General features: G+C 41.0%; 1 protein-coding gene across 1 annotated transcript in view; it reads right to left on the bottom strand.

The window, feature by feature from the left end:
* The window catches only part of COL4A3 (collagen type IV alpha 3 chain), a 120,871-nt gene extending 105,574 nt beyond the window's left edge, over positions 1–15,297 (bottom strand). Inside the window, exon 1 of the mRNA XM_081095749.1 lies at positions 15,047–15,297. Coding sequence (XP_080951875.1) covers positions 15,047–15,154 — 108 coding nt within the window. The 5' untranslated portion in view covers positions 15,155–15,297. The remainder of the gene's footprint in view (positions 1–15,046) is intronic.
* Between the last annotated feature and the right edge of the window lie 5,880 nt (positions 15,298–21,177).

The raw sequence follows: 21,177 nt of genomic DNA, 5'->3' as shown, positions 1-21,177 counted from the left end.
CATTCATCCAATTAGCCATGGGTTGGGCCTCACCTCCAGGTCTCAACAGGACCAAATATTTATAAAAGATTAAAATAGCAACATGGTGGTTGGAGTGGGGAAAACTGGTGCACTGTATAACAAATAAAATAAAATACACATCCCTTTTATCTTTGAAGATGGATACACTACCTTAAACCCACATTTTACATTATTTTTCCAGTAGTAATAATGACTGATTTACCTTACATTCAAGAGCAAGAAAAATTGTAAAATTTTTCTTTTCTTCAGATGGCTAAAAGCTAATCAGTTCCTATGGAGATTTTTTCTGATTTTTGTGTAGTTACAGTACACACTAACTACCTGGGGTGATTGTTGAGAGCCCTGTGGCAGATCACCTGAAGCCATCCATCCTCCATTTAATCAGTAATAAACTAAACCTTGTACTTGGCCAGAAACTTTTAAATTTTTTTTTTTTTACAACTTGGTTGACTGAATTCACTCCTAAATAAAAGAATTCAACCTAATGTCAAAAGTCCAATGAGGCAGCTATTCAAAGTGAGGATCAAGAATGTGTACACAAGTTTTAGAGAGAATTTTTCCAAAATGTGCATAATGGAAAAAAAAGATTAGACTTTTTGTATACTTAAGATGCTCTATTTGGTTAGGTTGATTCTGGGTTTGAACTTTAAACATGCTCAAATTAAGTTACTTAGAGCAGTTAAAAAATTATTTCTGGTGGAGACGAAAAGGCAGACCTTAAAAAGTGAAAGGGCATATTTAATGAAAACAGACTTGGAAATGAATACCAAAATACAGCAGTACAGTCCTTCTTGGTAAACACATGCAAGGACCATAACTTCTCAAGGGGCATGGATGAGCAAGGCAGAGGGCTGAAACCAAGCTGGCAAGCCAGGATACCTCAATGAATGTCTAAGTCAAGTAGCTACTCCAAATTCCATCTTTTGAGTAGGGATACTATTCAATGTTTATCATGAATTTTATAAAATTGATTTAGTTAATCTTGAATTTACCTGGACTGGCACTCATGCTAGATATATATAAACCATAAAATGCCTCATAATTTGATGATAAGCAATGATTAATCAGTAATTCAGTTCTCACATGCCCCAGTCCATCTTGGGTAACTGCCAGGTCAGTTTCCTAGCAAAAGCTCACCCATGCACGCTGGTTGGTACAAATTGTTGCTCCTGAAGGTAACTCTCTCCTCACATGTTAATATCAGAGGATCCTTAGCTGGGGTAGAAGGCTGCTGACCCACCAGTTCTGCTGGCTAGACTGTTGTCTGGATTCCTGAATCCTTGCCAGGGTTCTTTGGTGGCAAGCAACAGAAATTACTTATGCTAACTGAATGATAAAAGAGGAATTTGTTGGAATAGGGTAGCACACAGAAGTTGAAGAAAAGTTAAATAAACAGGCCTCAGAAGAGTTCAGCCTCCGGGCTCTTGTGAGGATCAAGGTACAAAAACTAACGGAGAATGTTCCAGGCATGCTGTCAGGATGGATAAGATCCTTGCCCTTTCAGTTGTAGATTCAAATTCCTGGAGAGGGCACTTGAATGGTTCTGTGTAGGTTATGTGCCCAACCCTTGGCTAAGCAACACTGTGAGGGGAAGCAAGTTTTCTCAGGTACAATCAACACGGTAACACCAGAGGAGAAAAGGAGAGTGGTCGGGAAAAAAGAGCAGACATCCACTGCCCCGTTTTCTGGTATCACCTGCTTTCTATCTGCCTGCCTGCCTGTTGACCTTGTCTTTTCTTACTTAGAGTCCTTTCTGGCCAAGTTTGATAACCACTAAGTTTGAGTCAGTCTTCTCTTTGGTTTGACCTAAAGCCTGAAGTCAAATACATTTCCAATGAGCCCTCTGATTTGTGTTCCCCTTTTTGTCATCTACTACGTGGCTCTGGCCACTGGTTGGAACATTCAGATGTTTCTGGGCCACCAGTTTCTCAGAAATTCTCCAGATTCATCCTGTCCTTATGCTGGTTACTGTCCTCCTAGGCTCTTTTGCCCCAAATGCTTAAATTTACCAGAACAATTCAAGATATTTATCTATATACTTCCAAAATTTTTGCAAAATGGCACAGCAAACAAACAGATCCACTCTACTTCCTTTGGAAATGCATAACCCTTAGAAATCTATTTACTTAGAAATTACTTTCCATATGTTCCAAAGTCAAATCTTTAAAAAAATCCAATGTTAGTGAATGCAGTGTCATTAGGAACAATTCTAATTGAATTCATGTGTATTCCTGTTGATAAATTGAAGTTAAAAAAATAAAACATATACTTTGTGAAATAATTAGAAACTAATTTTTAGAAATGTGTAGCTCAATTGCTCTCAGTATGCAACAAAAGATTGTAAAGTAAACTGAAAGATGCCTGACCCCTGAGGTCTAGTAGGTAAAATCCGAATGATGATTTGGTCAAGTCCTGCCGGACATCACTGCTGATCCCCATGAACACTTCCTGAGTTACTAATGCAACAGGCAAAGTTTTAAGCATTTATAGACATTATCATGTTTAATCATCATCATACATATAAACCTATAGGTTCATATTATTGTCCCCATTTTACAGAGAAGGAAAGCAAAGCTTAACCACTTAGCTAGGGTCACATAGCTAGTTCTTAGTAGACTGAGTTATATAATGGTTGACTTTCTAGCACAGGGGTGGGCAAACTTTTTGACTCAAGGACCACAGTGGGTTCTTAAACTGGACCAGAGGGCCGGAACAAAAGCATGGATGGAGTGTTTGTGTGAACTAATATAAATTCAAAGTAAACATCATTACATAAAAGGGTACGGTCTTTTTTTTTTTAGTTTTATTCATTTCAAATGGGCTGATCCGGCCTGCGGGCTGTAGTTTGCCCACAGCTGTTCTAGCATCTCAAACAAGTTTGGGCTTGTTAAAATTTTTTACATGAGAAAAGAGTCCTCAGATTAAAACAGATGAGAAATGATGGATTCAGAGTTCAGGAAGGTATTATGATTTGAATCAGCAGTCCCTTAACTTTATTTGAATGCATAGCTATGCACATTTACATTTCCCCAGATGGTGCCAGAGATAGACTGATGGTGATCACCTTTTGGGGGTCTTGGTTAACTACAGTGGTTCTGATGAACATGATCATCTTCAATTTGCTTATAGAGTTAGAAAATACCATTCCAATTTTAGAAACAAAAAAGCGCTGCCTTCTTCATAGTGAATAAACAGACAAATTCTAGGCCAATAAAAGCTTACAATAACAACAACAAAGAACCCACTGTATTTAGACCAATTCAGTGATTTATCCAAATGACAGAGCATAGCAGTTTCACATGTAAAAACAAGTCTGGCTTCAGTGAGGTTTTTCTGACTGCTACTTTCTGAAGGTGAACTTTATTAAAATAGATTCCCAGGTAAATCATTTACAGTATGCTAGTGGGTGGATGTTCAGTGTAATTGACATTAGTCTTCTGTTTTGACTTCAGTAACTGTTAAACACATTGCATTCATGTTAACTTGCTTAAGTGAAAAGTATTTGGATCTTATATGTGATGGTTCAAGAGGGGTCTGATTTATATTTTGTTTTAGGTGAAGGTGAAAATTCTCAATATTTTCCTCTTTTACAAAATTGTGGGTCTTAAAGTTTTTTCTTTATATCAATTCTTGGTGTGTTTTTTTCTGCACTCCAGTTGCTTCCAAGATCATAAAGTGGCCATTATATAAGATACTGAGGTTATAATGAATTACAGAGTTTATCAAGTTTACTGTTTGTCTTGACATTAAATTAATTCAATTTTAATTTAGATGCATGGTTTAAGCCAGATCAGCCTTCAAGAAACCTAGAAAAAGTCTAAGAGATCTGAGGCCCAAATGTCACCTGCTGGGAGGACATAAAAATGGGCGAGAGAAGCATGAGGAGATAGGGTAGATGAAGAGGTGCTGGGAGAGAGAAATGTTGCTCCTTCGGCATGTTGATTGGAAATGGGCCATTTTCTCCAAATGCTGGGGATGATCTAAAACCACTGAGATGCCCTATGGTGATGGCTGAGGGGGTCTTTGGACTTACCTGATTCCTGACTTATAGCTGAGGGTGAGGCTGAAGGGGCACTGAGAAATGGTGGGCTGATTAAGGTGAGAGTCTTTATAATTGTCTAATGCTAGGCTGACTCCAGGTCTCTAATGAGAAAAATAACTGCTAAGCCCCTTGTATAAAAAATTTATACTGGTTTATCTAATAATAAGACTCCTACTACTATAGGAGTCTTACAAAAAGATATGTGGGCAAGAATTCATCCTAGCTTTGTTTATAATATCAAAAATTCAGGGGAAAGAAACCTAAACATGGTATATCAACATGATGGAATAGGATGCATTTGATTCTAAAAGGTATTTGATTATGTGAGAAAGAAAGTAATAACCATATAACGTCAAAAAAGGAAGATACAAAATTCTATATGATCTCACTTTATACAAATATAACACAATATTAACACTGTCTATTCTAGGTTTTTATATTAGTAGTACTATTTTTATACTTATCTATAGATCTCAAATGTTTACAAATGGGCATATATTACTTTTATTGTTAGAAAAAAAGATCAACATAGAAAAAATATCTTTGCTCAATCTGATAACTAGTTCTAGAGACTTCATCTTGAAATTTCCCAAGGAGTCAGCCTCTGTCTAAAGGATATTCCAAGGGTTTCCTTAGCCCAGTGCATTGCACTTAAGGAGCTCAGTGAATGAGCACCAAGTGAATTTATACTTTCTACCCTGTTGCAGCTGATTACATATTAATGGAATTTGAGGGAGGCTGTATGCCAAAGCCAGTTAAATGGCTTCTCTTTTAAATACATGCCAAAGAGCCTATATTTTAAAGCTAAAAAAATAAATAATTTATTATCATTAAATGTTACCCAGGATTATCTCCATAATTAACAGGTATTTTCATTGAAGTGTTTGGAAAGTAACCATGAAAGTGATGAAATCACTGGGTGAGTTGTAGCATCATTATTCACATGGGATGGTGCAAAGTAAATAAGACAGTTCATTTTTAATGGGGACAGTGCTGAGGGAGGATGGCATTTCTGCTGATGTTTCTAAATAATGTTATTAGAAAATACCAGCAGCAAAGAATGCACTGAATAATATTTTTGAAAATATAAAAACTCCTTAATACATTCCAGGAAGTTGATACTAGGTCACAAAAATAACAGGAGAATTAAATGCATATAAGAAACATATTTGGACTATTGCTTTTCTGACATTGAAACTCATTCCTGTCTCAATACTACTTGGCATTTGTAGAACACTTTCCTGTGTGCAAAATGTGTTCAAGTGCATTATTTCTGGAGATAGGAGGGGTAGGTTTTATCAACCACATCTTATAATAGAGGAAATGGAGAGTCTTGGAATTCAATTGACCTGCCCCAAACTATCCCTGCACAGGATGAGAGGTCTTACTGCTGCCATGTGCTGCTTCTCTTGGATGGCAGGGTGCCTCAGATGCCCTTGCCTGCATGACTGCTCGCCTGGGATGTGGGGATACTGCTTGTTCAGGTATTCTGAGGTCTGAATGCTCCGTCTATGAAAGGCCTGAGCAGGTCACAGTGAGTACAAAACTCTGACCAGTTTTATGGTCACAGCCTCAGGCACATGCAGTGTTTGATTGATCAGTTCTTGGTCCTCCACTCCAACTGCATCGATAGCAATTAGCACTGGTATCTATATAGGCATTTAGTCTGGCTTCCAATTGGTAGGGACCTTATCTTATGAGATTTCAGATACAGCACTGTTCTTAGTTTTATCACTTTTTGGAAGGGCTTGTGGAATCTGCAAAATAAGGAGAATCCAGCCTTGTTATTAAAAGCTGACCCAGGCTCCAGCTGGGGCAGAGGCTGAGAGAAGGTAAAAGTACCATCAGCAACTCTACATGCTGCTTTCTGCCCGTTCCAACAAATTCAAGTACTTTAAAGATAAACTATGTTTTAAAGTCACTGGAATCTTACTTTCCTACTCCATTACCCTTACACATTTGCTTCATCTAAACCCTGCATGTTTGCTGTTTTTACTGATCTTTGTTCTTCCTTTCTCAACTCCACTTAAGTTTTGCTTTCCCAAACTTGCCTGGTCCCAGCATGTGTAATTTCATTGTTACTGTCTGTGCACTTATCTAAACCTCTCACTTGGTGGCATTCTCTGTGACAGTAGGAAGGAACATTGGTTTAATCTACCTTTGTCCCAGCATCTAGCTGAATGAATAAATAAAGCCTTCAATATTTCATCTGAAAAATAGAGTTTTCTTTTTAGGCTTATGCCAAAGGGTTCAAGAATCTATTAATTCTTTATTGAATTTTAGTTTTGGTATTTAATAAAATGTTGGCCTCATTCCATGAACATTCATTGAGGACCAGTAGTACCAGTGTGATGCCAAGAGCTGGACCCAGAAGGGTGGGTAAGGCATGACACCCATCTTCAAGAAATCAGTAGGAGAAATCCCTAGAAACAAGTAAAACTCGTTCTAGATTGAAGAAACAAATAATACTTCAGTAAATAAAATCATTTCATTGATGCTTTGAATATAAAAGGATAATAGTGTCAAGAATCATTCTTTCGCCCTAGCCGGCTTGGTTCAGTGGATAGAGTGTCAACCTGCAGACTGAAGGGTTGCAGGTTTGATTCCAGTCAAGGGCATATGCCTGGGTTGCGGGTTGCGGGCTCGATCCCCAGTAGGGGGCATGCAGGAAGCAGCCGATCAATGATTCTCTCTCATCATTGATGTTTCTATCTCCTGTCCCTTCCTCTGATATCAATAAAAATATATTAAAAAAATAATCATTCTTTCTCAATAACCAAAGCATTTTAAAAATCAATCTTATCTCAAATATTGCTAAGTTAGTTAAATGATAAATAAAGTGGCATCTGACACTCCCCTTAGATTATCTGGGAAGTTTTTGGTAGGGAAGAGCTCTACCAAAGAGCCCTAATAACCAGAACTCGCAATTCTAAACCCACTTCTTGTGCTAACTTGATAAATGCCCTTGGATAAGACTCTCATCTATAAATCAGGAATGCTATTACCTTGACATTGTACTCAAGAATGCATAAAATCAGACAGTTGATAAATCATCTACATATAAAATTATTTAAAATACGATTTTGTAAATGTTTATCTTCAAGGAGCTCCATTGTAGCATTATTTCTCAATAATTACAGATAACCAAAATATTAAATAGAAGGGCATTAATAAGTTATGGTACAAACCTACAATGAAATATACTCTGTAGACATTTACAAATGATATCTGAAATAGTTAATGACTCAAAAATTTTACCAGTCAATTATTAGGTGAAAAAATGTAGAATTAAAAAAAAACAAAAAGGCTAGTCTGGATGGTGTGGTTCAGTGGTTGAGCATGAACCCATGAGCCAGAAGGTCACAGTTCGATTCCTGTTCAGGGCACATGCCAAGGTTGTGGGCACAGTCCCCAGTGTGGGGCATGCAGGAGGTAGCTGATAGATGATTCTCTCTCATAATTGATGTTTCTATCTTTCCCTCTCCCTTCCTCTCTCTGAAATCAATAAAAACATACAAAAATATTTTTTAAAAAGTCTAGAAGGGGATACACCAAAATGTTACCAGTAAACATCTACAGTATCATGATTATAGACAGTTTTTATTTTTATATTTCTTTTTGTACTTTTAAACATGTTCTAAACTTTGTACAGCACATAAAATTGTTTAAAAGCCAGCATGTGAACTCTTCAGCTTTCCCAATATCACATATAAATAAACAACAGAAAACTATCCTGTCACATGGTAAAACTAAAAAATGAGTTGTCTTGGGTCTTTCCAGACATACTTTGTCCTTTGATTCTCAGGGAAAACACTGAAGCTTTCTCAACTTTCCATTTGCAGAACTTTTTCCTTGAGAAGTTCAAGTAACAACAAAATATCCTGTGGGGAAAAAAATCCAATGACCTGACTGTTTTGTCTGCATAATGATGAATCTCCCAAGGTTTCTAAATACACTTGAACTCATTTTTAAACAGTGGAATCACTGCTCTAAGACCAATTTGGAGAGACAATCTAATGAACAAACATTGATCTTAAAGTTTAAAGATGGAAAATTCCTAACTTGTCCCAAACTACTGTCAGAAAAGTAAAAGATTTTATATGGTTATGGGGTTTTTTTTGTTGTTTTTGGTCTTGTTTTTTAATCCTCACCTGAGGATATTTTTCCATTGATTTTTTGAGAGAGTAGAAGAGAGAGGGAAAGACAGAGAAAAATATCAATGTGAGAGAAACACGTTGATTGGTTGCTTCCTGCGTGAACTCTGACCAGGGCCCCGGCCAAGGAGGAGCCTGCAACGCAGGTACATGTCCTTGACTGGAATTAAACCTAGGACCCTTCAGTCTGCAGGCCGATGCTTTATCCACTGAGCCAAACTGGCTAGGGCATATGGTTATGTTTTAAATAGTTCTGAGAATTCCACTTTTTAAAAACCATTAATTCATCGCAATAATTATTACTAAAATGCTGAGAATATCAAATACTCTTTAAACATATGTGTGTGCATTTATAGGACACATAGCTTAGGTGTGTACACATAAATTGAACCATGAACTGGATTTTTTAACCTTCCTTAGTGTGTACATGAATGATCATCAAATTAAGAGCACTGAATCAATGAACAGGGACAGATTGAGCAACTGCTATGTTGATCTAGACCAGTGGTTCTCAACCTGTGGGTTGCAACCCCTTTGGCGGTTGAACAACCCTTTCACAGGGGTCGCCTAAGACCATCCTGCATATCAGATATTTACATTATGATTCATAACAGTAGCAACATTACAGTTATGAAGTAGCAACAAAAATAATTTTATGGTTGGGTCACAACATGAGGAACTGTATTTAAAGGGCCAGAGGGTTGAGAAACACTGAATTAGACTGATTCCCCTTCTTTCCTCTCTTTCTGAATTGCAAGACATAGCCAAAGAGAAACCAACATGACTTGTCTCCCGTTTTGTCACTTGTCCTTTACGTAAGTTGGATTCCCAAGGAGAGAACAAATCTTTAAAACTGGAGTCATGTCACAGTCCCGAGTGCCATCTCCAGACTGCTTATGGAGGCTGGCACTGTTCTCAGACAGCAGTGTGCCCACAAACGCCTGTGGAGCTGGTTAAAATGCAGATTCCCACTGGGGAGGTTTGAGGTGGGCCCACGTGACATTCTGCCTTCCTAACCAGCATGGGGTTGGGTGGAGGTGGGGTGGGGCTGGTGTTGCTGGTTCTTTGAGTGAGGAGCTCTTCACCTCCTTCCAGCAGGTCCTTAACTGGTTTCACTCTTCCCTGGCTTAGAGCCCCTTCAGGCCCTGGCCTACATTGGCTGCGACAAGGGCTCTTCAGGTACAGCATCAACTTCCTGCCCTGGGCCTCACAGCCACATTCAGCAAATTAAGACCTGTCTAGTCTAAATGAGGTTGAGGAGAGAATGACAGAGACACATCAACAGGAATGAAAGAAGAATGTTTTCATCACACCGCTTGAGAAGTGGGCCCATTACCAAGTCACAGTGTGAATTCATTACTCATCCAGTACTAATGTCCTGTGAATAGCTCTTTATGTTATAATATTAATTTGTTCAGTGCAAACATTAAGATTATACGATGTTGAGCCACACGCAGTCTTGTGGACTGATTTCACCTTGTGCAGTGAGCAATTTTCCATCCTCCATGCGCACAACCACCCTGACCCCAACCCCTTGGGGTACCCTGGTTCCCTGCTTCCCTTTCCTCACTCCACCTCTAGCAAAATACTCGGTATATACATTCCCTTTGTGGTGAGGAAATTATCTCAACTTTTTCTCTTTCTTTTTACAAAAAAACACTTCTGTTAGTCTGGTTTTATTCTTTGACAACCCAGGAGCCGTAAAATTGGAAGTGTCTGGCCTCTCTCCGCCATGGAGAAACCCTGGCCTGGCCACATTCTTCAATGCTTCCCAAGGCTGTCTCCATGAAAGGGCTGAGCCTGTGAGCCAGTTCCTTAGAGAGCTGTTCCCAACCACCTCTAGCTATGGTAGAATCTCTCCTTCTCCGTCACCACATCCCATTCTGTTCTGGCAGGCACCACGATCTAGTTACACACTTGTTTGCTGGGCTGTTGTCTCTCTGCCCTACTCTGCTAGGCTCCTAACCATGGCCAGGGATGCAGACTGTCTAGTTTTTCAGTGAATCCCCAACACCTGGCCACATGTCTAAGTCTCTGTCCCATTCTCTCCGTCCTGCTTTTCATAGTAATAATCAAATAACTATAGCTAGAATATAAAAACTGGCTACTTACTTTGTACCAGGCATTGTATTGAATACTTTACAATACATAAAGTACTACCACTTTCAGATAACAAAAACATGGCTCTTTTGGGAGGTAACTGGTTCAAAGTAACACTAAACCTGCTACCTGGCTGAACTCTAGTGATGTCTAGTTTACAGCTGAAGAAGAAAAGTGAGGTGTGCCATATTGGTTTTTAATATCTCTCTCCTTATCTCCATTCATTTCTCCAAGTGTTTGCTGTTTTGGTAATGTTTAATTCTTTTTTTTAAAATACATTTTTATTGATTTTTTACAGAGAGGAAGGGAGAGGGATAGAAAGTTGGAGACAGTGATGAGAGAGAAACACCGATCAGCTGCCTCCTGCATACCTCCTACTAGGGATGTGCCCGCAACCAAGGTACATGCACTTGACCGGAATCAAACCTGGGATCTTTCAGTCCACAGGCCAATGCTCTATCCACTGAGCCAAACTTCCTCATATTTTGATAATGGGGCAATATAATTGAATATATATAAATGGTAATGTGTATAGCTTTAAGCATTTGCAGCCAGCGCCAACCACCTTAACTGTTTGGAGAAAAAGTTGTACAGATATTTAGGCACAACCCATATGGAATGGTTCTAGAGTTTTCTTTTATTATTGAAAATTAAAGTAGAGTTAAAAATCTGAAAATTACAATCAACAGAAGAGAGAATTAAAAATTGAAAGATGGGTATGAGTATGTTTCATAGAATGCAGCCTGGAGGGAAGCAGCACCAGAACAAAAGCTCAAAATGCTACAACTTGGTCTCAAGTTCAACTGGCAATTGGTCTCATAGGGAGTCTGCATAACCCTCATACTTCATGACAGTTGTTCTGTGGAGAGAAGAATTTTACCCAATGGCTCCTGTCTCCCACTGGGCAAAGATTTGCCCCATAGGTGTTAATTCCCTACATTTCTAGAGCACAATAAGAAGCCATGAGATAGAATCTACAGGAGCCATCAGGCTGTGCCTGTGTCAAGTCTGTGGCCAAGGTGACAGCTGGGGAAGTAAGTCCCCACAACCCAGGAGCAAAGTGAGGCCAAGAGGAGCTGAGTAGCATCTGGAAGGGATCTGATATAAGAAGTTAGAAGAACTGGAGGAAAAGATGAGAGGTCCAGCATGCATCCTAAGAACTCCAGGAGTCAGTGGGAAAGGAGAAATATAAAAAAGAAATTTCTGAGAATTTTCAAGATTTGATGAAAAGTATAGAATCTCAGATTAAGAAATACATGTGCACATACATTATAATTTTAATAACATGATCAAAAATCTTGATCTAATTGATTTACATAGAAATCTTTGAAGTCAGAATATTATCTCTACCACAATTCAATAAAAAAGATAACTAGAAAATCCCCATATTTTGGGGTATTAAAAAGAAATAAACATCTAAATAATACATAGGACAAATAAATCAATTAGAAAAGATTTTTAAATTTAATGATATTAAAATAGTGCTTATGAAAATGTGTGTAGTGCAGCTAAAGCAGTATTTTAGAGGAAACTTTTTAGCCTTAAATGCATTTCAACTATTCAAAGTTGCTTTATTAAAGTTAAAATACAAAATTCAACTGTGTTTTGCTCTATCTTTAATAGTTAGACTATTAAGTTTTGCAAAATATGCTATTTACAGTAGTGATAAAATATTAAATACTTTGGAAGTAAAGAAACAGAAAACCCTAAACCATTGTGAGAAAGTAAATCTCTAAATGAACACACCCATATATGAAAACAGACTCAAATATAAATGAGTGCTTGCTACACATGTTTGCAGATGTAATACTACAAAACAGTGAGGAAAGGAATGGGCTGTTCAATAAGTAGTGTTGGGATAATTTGCTACCTCTATGGAGAAGATGAAATCATGTTCTATAAGTAGAAAACAATTCTGGGATTAAAAGTTCTAAATGTAAAAGAGTTAAACTGTAAAACTTTTTTTTAAAAAAAAAAATGAGAACATTTTTATAATACCAGGGAAGGAAAGGATTTCTTCAAAAGATGCAAACCACAAAATACTAAGGAAAAAAATGGATAAGTTTGAGATTATAGTAGACAAAAATGTTATACATTAAGGTACCAGTAATTAAATGAGAAGATAAATCAAAGACTGGAATAAAATATTTTCTGCACATTTAAATGTCAAAATTATACACACACACACACACACACACACACACACACACACACACACTCTAGAGTTGGCCCTGTGCATTGGTGGATTCAACCAACCGCTGCTGGAAAACAGTATTTTCCATGTGCAGTTGGGAATGAGGAAATACTGTTGTTTTTTGATCCACGGTTGGTTGAATCTCCTGATAGGAAATACGAGGATGTGAAACCCTGGAATAGGAAGGGCTGTTGCATTTATTAAAAAAAAAAAATTAGTAGACTCACAGTTCAAACACATGGTCAGCTGTGTGCACACGTCGTGGGGGTGGGAGATGGAGTAAAGACTGTGTGTGTGACCTTCTCTATTTATACATTGTTTTTCATAAAGGGGGGAAATGTGAGAGCAAACAGATTAAAGCTTATTCATGCCTGCTTACTCTTGAGGACAGATACAATGGTGTCTGTCACATCACTTCTTGTTAGTTTGAAATGTTTCCTAATTCAACCTACATTTTTAAATTTAAAAATGAATTCTGTTGAGTGAGTATCCTCCCTAAATCCAGCTCTTACTCAGCTCCTGGTATTTGCTTGCCATGCTTCTGCCAGTCTGGACTTTTAGGGCCAAAAGAGGAAAGATAAACTGTTATCTCAAATTTGACGTGTAAAAAATAATATGGGCTCCATGGTTGAGCATCGACCCAGGAACCAAGAGGTCGCTGGTTTGATTCCTGGTCAGGGCACATGCCTGGGTTGCTGGCACGATCCCCAGTGGGGGTGTGTGCAGCAGGCAGCCGATTGATGACGTCTCTCCCCGAAGTTTCTATCTCTCTATCCCTCTCTCTTCCACTCTTTCTAAAAAAAAAAAAAAAATCAATAAAAATAATAATATGGGAATATGACAATATAATTGAAAATTAGTCTAATTAGAGGTTGTATAATCACAGAGCACACTTTTCCTGGCTGATCTTTGTACACCTGTGATTTCCCTTCTCTTTCTCCACTCCTCTCTAATACATATCTCCTTTTTTTTTTTTTGAGTTTAGAAGGATGTGCAAACCCTGCTCTGGACCTTTCCCCCAAGCCTTCCCATCGCATCCATCTCCTGGAGGTTGTTTGCTTGTTGGATTTATCTATTCCCGGATTAAAGCTGGTAGACAATCTACACTGACTTGGATGAATTCCATCCATTATCCCCAGAAGTACTGAGCTACCTGGGTTGCACATTCCTAGTCTATGCAAAATACATTGGTTAGAACCAGCTCCGTGTAGAGATTACATGGATTACAAAACTTATAAAATGTAAAACACTAAATAGCCTAAGTTTTGTAAATCAATAGGAGAAAGGCCCAATAGTTTGGCATATTCATATTGTGGAAAACTACGCAAGGGGGCAAAAAAGAAAAAAGAGATAGATCTATCTTAAATACTGACGTGGACAGATTTATAGGTTGCAAAAGGATATTAACATATAACATATAACAAACATATAACATACAACATAATATATACATATAAAATCAATCATATCACTTATGTTAAAAATGTTTGTGGGTCCACATATGTTCATGTAAATGCATAGGAAACGCTGCAAAAGAAATATGAAGTGCTGAGTGGATGCCTTGTTTAGACAGAGGAGGGGGCGATGTATGGAGGTTATCAAGGGCATGTTAGCTTCATCTGTAATGTTTTAATTTACATTTTAATTTGCATGAAAAGTACTTGGATTACAGGTGGCCAAGGGTTCCAAAAATCTTTTTATGGAACACAAATGCACGGGACTATTAATATCCAATAATAATCTCAGTCATGAAATTTGTAAAACATCTGCTTATGCTTGGAAATGAAACAACTGCATTATTACCCCAAATTATTTTTCCAAATTAAAAATTTTAATATAAAAGTCACAGAAAGAATCTGAAAAGCTGAATTTCATTTTCACAACCAAGTAACTCAACTCTAGGAGCCATAACAGTATTGAGGGCACCCAACTTATCTGTAATTGCAAAGAGTAAGAAATATGGGCTGCATTTAAATGAATGGGGGATCTTTCCAATTCCTACTGGAAATGAAAGTGACAGGTTGCTTCATTTATACTAACATCAGTTCTATCTCTAAGGTGATGCTCACTCTTCAGTGATTGCATCAGCTTTTCCCGATGATGCGGATTGAACACTGGAGCACAAGCTTTGGCAAGAAGGAAACCGAGACCCAGAGAGGTCAGAGTTCAGCGTGAAGTGACATCTAAGGAGCGGCAGGGCCAGGACTCCGGCTCGGGTTTTCACTATCAGCCCTGTGTGCTCTCTGCCAGGACACGCTGCCTGCTCTGATTCACCAGCCTGTGAGACACCGCGCCTCTCTGCATCCCGTGTTCTCACGCATTCAACCCTGGCGATCATCGACCTACCTACCCACCTGCTCCCTGGGCATCTCCGCTTGCTCACCCCCCACGCTGCCCGCCTAGGGACCTCCATGGAGCCCGCAGCCACCAGGAAGGGTCTCCAGGACAGCGCCCGGCGGGTGGGGCGGGCGTGTCCCAGGGCGGAGGGTGGGAGTTGCAGTGCGGGGGATGGGGGTGGCGCCGCCCCGCACTCACCTTGCCCGCGGCGGGCGCGGCCGCCAGCAGCAGCAGCAGCACCTGCGCCAGCACCGGCACTGGCGGCAGCAGGAGGGCGGGCGCCCCCCGCGCCGTCCAGGGGCTCATGGTGGGCACCCGCTCAGAGTCCCGGCGAGTCCGGGTCCCGCAGGCGATCCGGCCACCGCGTCCCTTGCGTGGCTCTCGGTAGGGGAGTCCGGCTGTGAAGCTGGCCTCGGCAGCCAGCCCGGACGTGTTCTGTAGGGCCCAGCAGCGCCGTCCGTCCCTCCCCACCCAGGCTTTTGACTGTGGCTCCCAGGGAGGGAAGCAGTGGCTCAGGTCCCGCCCTCGTCCCCCCTCCCCTCCAACTCACCGGGCTATGTCCCTCCGACTTGGGCGCCGTGCCCAGGAGGCGAGGAAGGGCCGCGCGCCTGCGGGGCAGGTGGGCGAGGGTCCAAGGTGAGGGGTGAAGGGAGGGACGCTCCCAAAGTCTTGGAGCCGAGGCGGAGCGGGGCGGGGTGCGGGTCGGAGGTGGGGAGTTTGGGGGTGTGCGATGGGGAGGCGGCGGAGCAGAGTGAAGGGAGTGGCCAGCGGCCGTGCCCAGATTAAGTGGGAGGCGCGCAGGGTGCGGGCACTGGAGAGGCCCTGCGGGCTCCAGCTCCCGACGGTGCGAACTCGCTGCTCGCCCTTCTCCAACCGCCTGCACCTGGAGGGGCAGCTGAGTGAAATCCGCCGGATCGGGGCGCGGCAGAGCCTGGAGGTGTGCGCCGCGCCGGCTGGAGATGAGGCGGCTCCTGGCGCTGTGGGCGGCCCCCTGAGGTAAGGCGCCCAGGACCCAGTCTGGGCAGTCCCTGCCCTAGGGCCAGGGACACCTGTCGGTGGGGGCAGTGGAGGAAACCTGGCATCTCTGGTGGGGCGTGCGGGGTGGGGGGCGGGCTGAGGGTGGGGGCAGCTGGGGCCTGGGGGTTACCAGAGGAGAACGTGTCTGGCTCCCTGGCTTGTCTGCCTGAGTTTGAACTGGGCGCTGTGTGTTTTGATTAAGTTGGAGGCTCAAGTTACCACCAGCCTGGCAGTCTGGGCACTCCGAAATGCCAAGAGCAGAAGGCAGCTGAGGCGAAAGAGAATGCCCATCCTATTCTCTGCTGTGTTGAACTGGCTTTTCAGGCTAAATCTTATCTGCGGAAGTGCAGGGGAAACCTAGAGCCATCTTTGTCCGGGGTGTCTCCCTCCCGGAGTGCCCTTGGTGGAGGTGGCCTTGGATGCAAAAGTGCAGTTATCTGGCCCGTCAGGGCACACTCTTCAAAGCAGGCCTGGTGCCCTTTCCTGTGCCACTGACCACAATGGCTCTGGGGATGCATTCAGACCCTTTTCAGAATAATGCTTTTAAATACATAACGCACAATTAAGTCAGAATCAGTTCTCCTGGAATACAATGATCAATGTTGTCCATATTCATCGCCCAAGGGAATGCTGAGATTCCAGGAAAGCTAGTGAAGCTGGAGGTGCAACTTTTACTTCCATCCAAGTTCACAGACCACCTGAATTCTTCTCCAGGCTTGGAACCCCTGTGTGCGAGCAGTGTCCCAACATCTGCAGCAGTTGGTCATCAGACACCATCTGTGAAATATATGGTTTAGTCACTGAGAACAACTTGCTTCAATTAGAATTGGGTCTGATAGTGTATTAGACCTATGTAGGTGAACAAAACCCTGACAGTAGATGAATGAAGACACAGCCCTTTTCCTTTTAGTTGTAGAGTGAATATTATAGTCTTCCCTCTGTTTTATTATTATTATTTTTATTTTTTATGCCTGCAATTGTTAACTGTGGTTGTGCATTAGAATCTCCGAAGGAGCCTCTAAAAACCCTGATACCTAGTTCATCCCAAACCAATTACACCAGACTTTCCAGTGGTAGGACTTGGGTATGAGTTTGTTTTAAAGCTTCCGGGAGATTCCCACCTACAACCAAGTTTGAGAGCCACTGTTTTACATGCATGTCTCATGTTAAGTTAGCTGCATTGAATTAGGGTCTCTTCTTAGGAAAATAATAAATGGACTTTTATTATTACATCTTCATTAAGATTTATTGCATTATTAAAATATATTAAAATCAAATATGTTACATTTATTAAGATTACATATTTATAAAATATATATTAAACTCTTTATTAAGACTTATGTGTGCCCAGGCCACATATATTGCAGGGTGGTATGTAGTAGCATCTTCCTATTGACAGGAGGTTCTTATGGAACCTTCTCCTGCTATCCTGGGTAGACAGGACATCAGAAGCTCTGTTGAAATAACAGTGTCCAAGAATTCCAAGTGGCGTATGATAATCTTGCATGGACTAACACTACTTCCTGGGGGGGAAAATAACCTCAAAGCTAGTGTTAAATGCTCCTCCTTTTTGCTGAATTCCAGAAGATTTCTCAATTTGGACCTTAATTTCTTTTCCCTGAAACCAAGTCATTTTGATGAAAGACCAGACTTAGTTTTATCACCTTTGAAGTGGGAGGAGCAGTCAACTGCACCTCACTTCTGATGCCACAACCGAGCAGGAGAGAAACTTGTCATGTAAATATGGGGGGGAGGGGGAGACCAAATAGGTTTACAGTTGTTCGTATGGAAAATAATATAATAATAATACCAAAATAAACTCTCTGGTTTATGTGCTCACAACTGTAAACCTACTTTTCCCCCACCCTGTACAGTAAGGAGGAAGTGTGGTTAAGAGCTTGGTCTCCACAGTAGACTCTGAATTTTGAATCCTTTCCATACTTACTAGTGTGACCTAACCTCTCTGGGCTGGGTCTTCTCTTCTGTACACTGGGCATAGTCATGGCACCCACCTCAAGGAGTGATAGAAATCCAGTGCAATGACCCAGTAGAAACCCTTTGTCCAGGGTCTTCACAAAACAATCGATAGTAGAATTTGATCCTCCAGTTGCATAAAGGAAAATAAGGTGGATGAGAAATGGTGGCACAAGATAGAGATGTTCTCAGCTCAGTAGAAAAGGGTGAATGTTGGGGTCCAGCCCCAGCAGGTCCAGGGGTTCCCAAAGGTGTGGACGGAGTCGGCGATGAATGAAGGACACGGAGACAGCGTTCAGATGATCAGCATGGCCAGGTTCTCTTTATTGTCCTGTTACATCTGTATTTATACCATTTGATCCTATAAGCATGTCTCTATAATCACATCATGGTATGTTTTGGGTAACCTACAGTTCCTTGTTTCATTTCCATAGTTTCTTATCTGACCTTTGCCAAAAATCCTGTCTCTATCTAGTTCTGTTGATTTTAATCTTGTCTAGGTTAATCTCTGTGTTCCATTATAAGGGCTATTCCAAGGTCACTATTCTACTGCTCTACTGATAAACTACAAGGAAGTGACTGAAGGAGATTATCCTACCCAGTAAAGGTTATGTCCTCCCAGCCCCGCTGCTTGCCTTCCCTGGGACTGCCCTGTGTCAGTGGGTTTTCAGGAGTATAGGCTTTGGTGCTTTCCCTGGTGGGCAGACCCCTGGGGATGTGGGCCCAACAAGTCCCAAATTTATTGCCAACAGTCTTAGTCCAAGTTCTTCATAAGTAGTACATGGTATTTCTGTAACACTAGGGGGTTTTGCTGATTTATTCCCTTCCTTAGTCCTGTTAATCCCTAACTCCAGGGAAAAATCCCCACCTGGGGAAACAACCTTTCTCAGGGAGGTAGTGCTGGTTATAACACATAGCGCTAAAAAAGGGGGAGCAAACATATCAAGAACAGTATGCCGTATATGCCAGGTACCTTGAAACATATGATGTGCAGATGTTTCTTCCCAGCAGCGACTGTGTCAAGCAACAAGGATGGAACGGCCGCCGGCAGGTGAAGCACAACCCACTTGCTCCCTTGCAGTCAATGAACTATCATTGTACATACAAAGGACACACAAATCTCTACCTTTGACTTTGGTGCCAGATAAGGGTTTTGAACAAAGTGAAGTGGTCATTGTCTTTGACAAGTCCTACATTATTATTTTTGCCTCCTTGTCATAATCACAGTATCGTGTCTGTTCTCTGCACAATGCTGAAATATGTAGTGTTGGCTTCCCTACACTTGAATGTAAGACCCATTAGGGCAGGGACCTTTTTGGTGTTCAGTTGCTGAATGAATAATTTAAGTTGGTTACTATTTGCTGAATGAATGACACTGGATGACTTGACAAATTCACTGAGGATTCACACCCAGGTCTGTTTTCTTCCAAAGTTCATGATCTTTCTTTGGATAGGGATGTGCTTCTGCTTTTGACGAGTTGCACTTTGCCAGACTGCTTGTAGCTCTTTGTTTAACCTTTTAAAAGGTTAAATTTAATCTTAATTAATTTTAAAATTAATCTTGTTTTACTTCCCTCCCCACTTAGTCATTCCACTTCTGGTAAGAACTTTCTCTTTTCAACACCTCTAGAATAGTTGACCCCTAGGTTCTTTTAGAATCTCAGTCATTATCAACACATGTCAGTTCTTGCTATTACATCTCCAGATTCTTTTCTGAGCTCATGGCCCTGCCTTAGTGCCTGCACGTATCAACTGTGGATTGCAGTAGCCTCCCCTGCAAGTTCTCTCCTGTGAAATCCATCATCTGTGTTATAGTCAGAGTTCCATTAAAACTGCACATTGTAGCCCTAACTGGTTTGGCTCAGTGGATAGAGCTTTGGCCTGCAGACCGAAGGGTCTCAGGTTCGTTCCGGTTAGGGCATGTACCTTGGTTGCAGGCACATCCCCAGTGGGGGGCATGCAAGAGGCAGCTGAATCGATGTTTCTCTCTCATCGATGTTTTTAACTCTGTATCCCTCTACCTCTCCCTTCCTCTCTGTAAAAAATCAATAAAATATATTAAAAAAATTAAACACTGCACATTGTATCAGGAAGGTTAGATTACTTTTGGGGGCAGTTACAAACAATCACTAAGCACCAGTCTTACAGTAACAAGACATTTTTTCTCCATTTATGCGACATGCTCATCACAGGATGTAGGGAGATGGGAAAGGTGAGGAGCTCTGCTTATCATAGCCTCTCAGGAACCTCCTGGAAAGTCTCACTCAACGTGCTCTTCTCTCATCACCTCAGAAGGGGAAGAGAATGTGCCAAATCAAAAACTGCTCTAAAAGCTTTCATGTGGATGTGACACATACTACTTCCCTTCACATTTTGTTGGCCAAAGTGGGCATGCTTCATTTTGCAAGTGGCAGGAAAATGAAATCTACCACATTCCTGGAAAGAGCTGGAAATATTTGGTGATCGCTAGTAATGCCCATCACATACATCCTGTCACTTGCTTATTTTAAAGCTTGCAGAGCTCTTCTTTGCCTTTACAGCTATTTTTTACACTTTCTAGAATAGAGTGGTCCAAAATCAACTTCTAAAAGCTCTTCTGTTTCGCCCCATACTTCTTAGGTTCACTCTGTACACTTTCTTACTTCATGCCTTTGTACTTGCTGTTCCCTCCACTTCAGCTACCTCCCCTGTAGTCTGTATGGTGTAATTAACCTGTGTTTTCAGTTCTCAGTCAAAGATCAAAGGTCCCGGTCTCTGGGAAGACCTTTGTCCAAACCTTTATTATATAGCACAGAGACTGTCACATATTTTACTTTTCTGGTTTACAAGGCCTTTAAGGGAAGAAACAGAGATTATTTTTTTAACATAACAGACATTTAAAAAATAAATTGATTGAGTTATAATTTATGTGCAAAAACCAGCACCCATTTAAAGAGTTTTGTAGATGCATTGACTCTGTGAAGCCAATACCACAATCATGATGCAGATCATCCATTCACTCCCAAAAGTTGCTGCCTGCCCCTTTGCAGTCATCGCTCTGTCCATCCCATTCCCAGGCAACCACTGATTTGTTTTCATCTCTGTAGAATAGTAGGAATTTTCTAGAATTTTATGTAAATGGAATCACACAGTAGGTACTCTGTTGTGTTTAGCTTCTCTGACTCAGCAGAAAAATATTTGTTCCTTTCTATTGCTAAGTAATATTCCATTGTATGGATATCACTTTTAAAAAATCCATTTACCTATTGTTGCACATTTGAATCGTTTCCAGTTTGGGGCTACTGCAAATCAAACTGCTATGAATATTTTTGTTCATGGCTTTGTGTGGACATGTGTTT

This window comes from Myotis nattereri (genome assembly GCF_964212035.1).
Source record: "Myotis nattereri genome assembly, chromosome: 7".
Taxonomy (NCBI): domain Eukaryota; kingdom Metazoa; phylum Chordata; class Mammalia; order Chiroptera; family Vespertilionidae; genus Myotis; species Myotis nattereri.
Note: the sequence above shows the minus strand (reverse complement) of the source record. Positions and strands in the feature narration are given on the sequence as shown.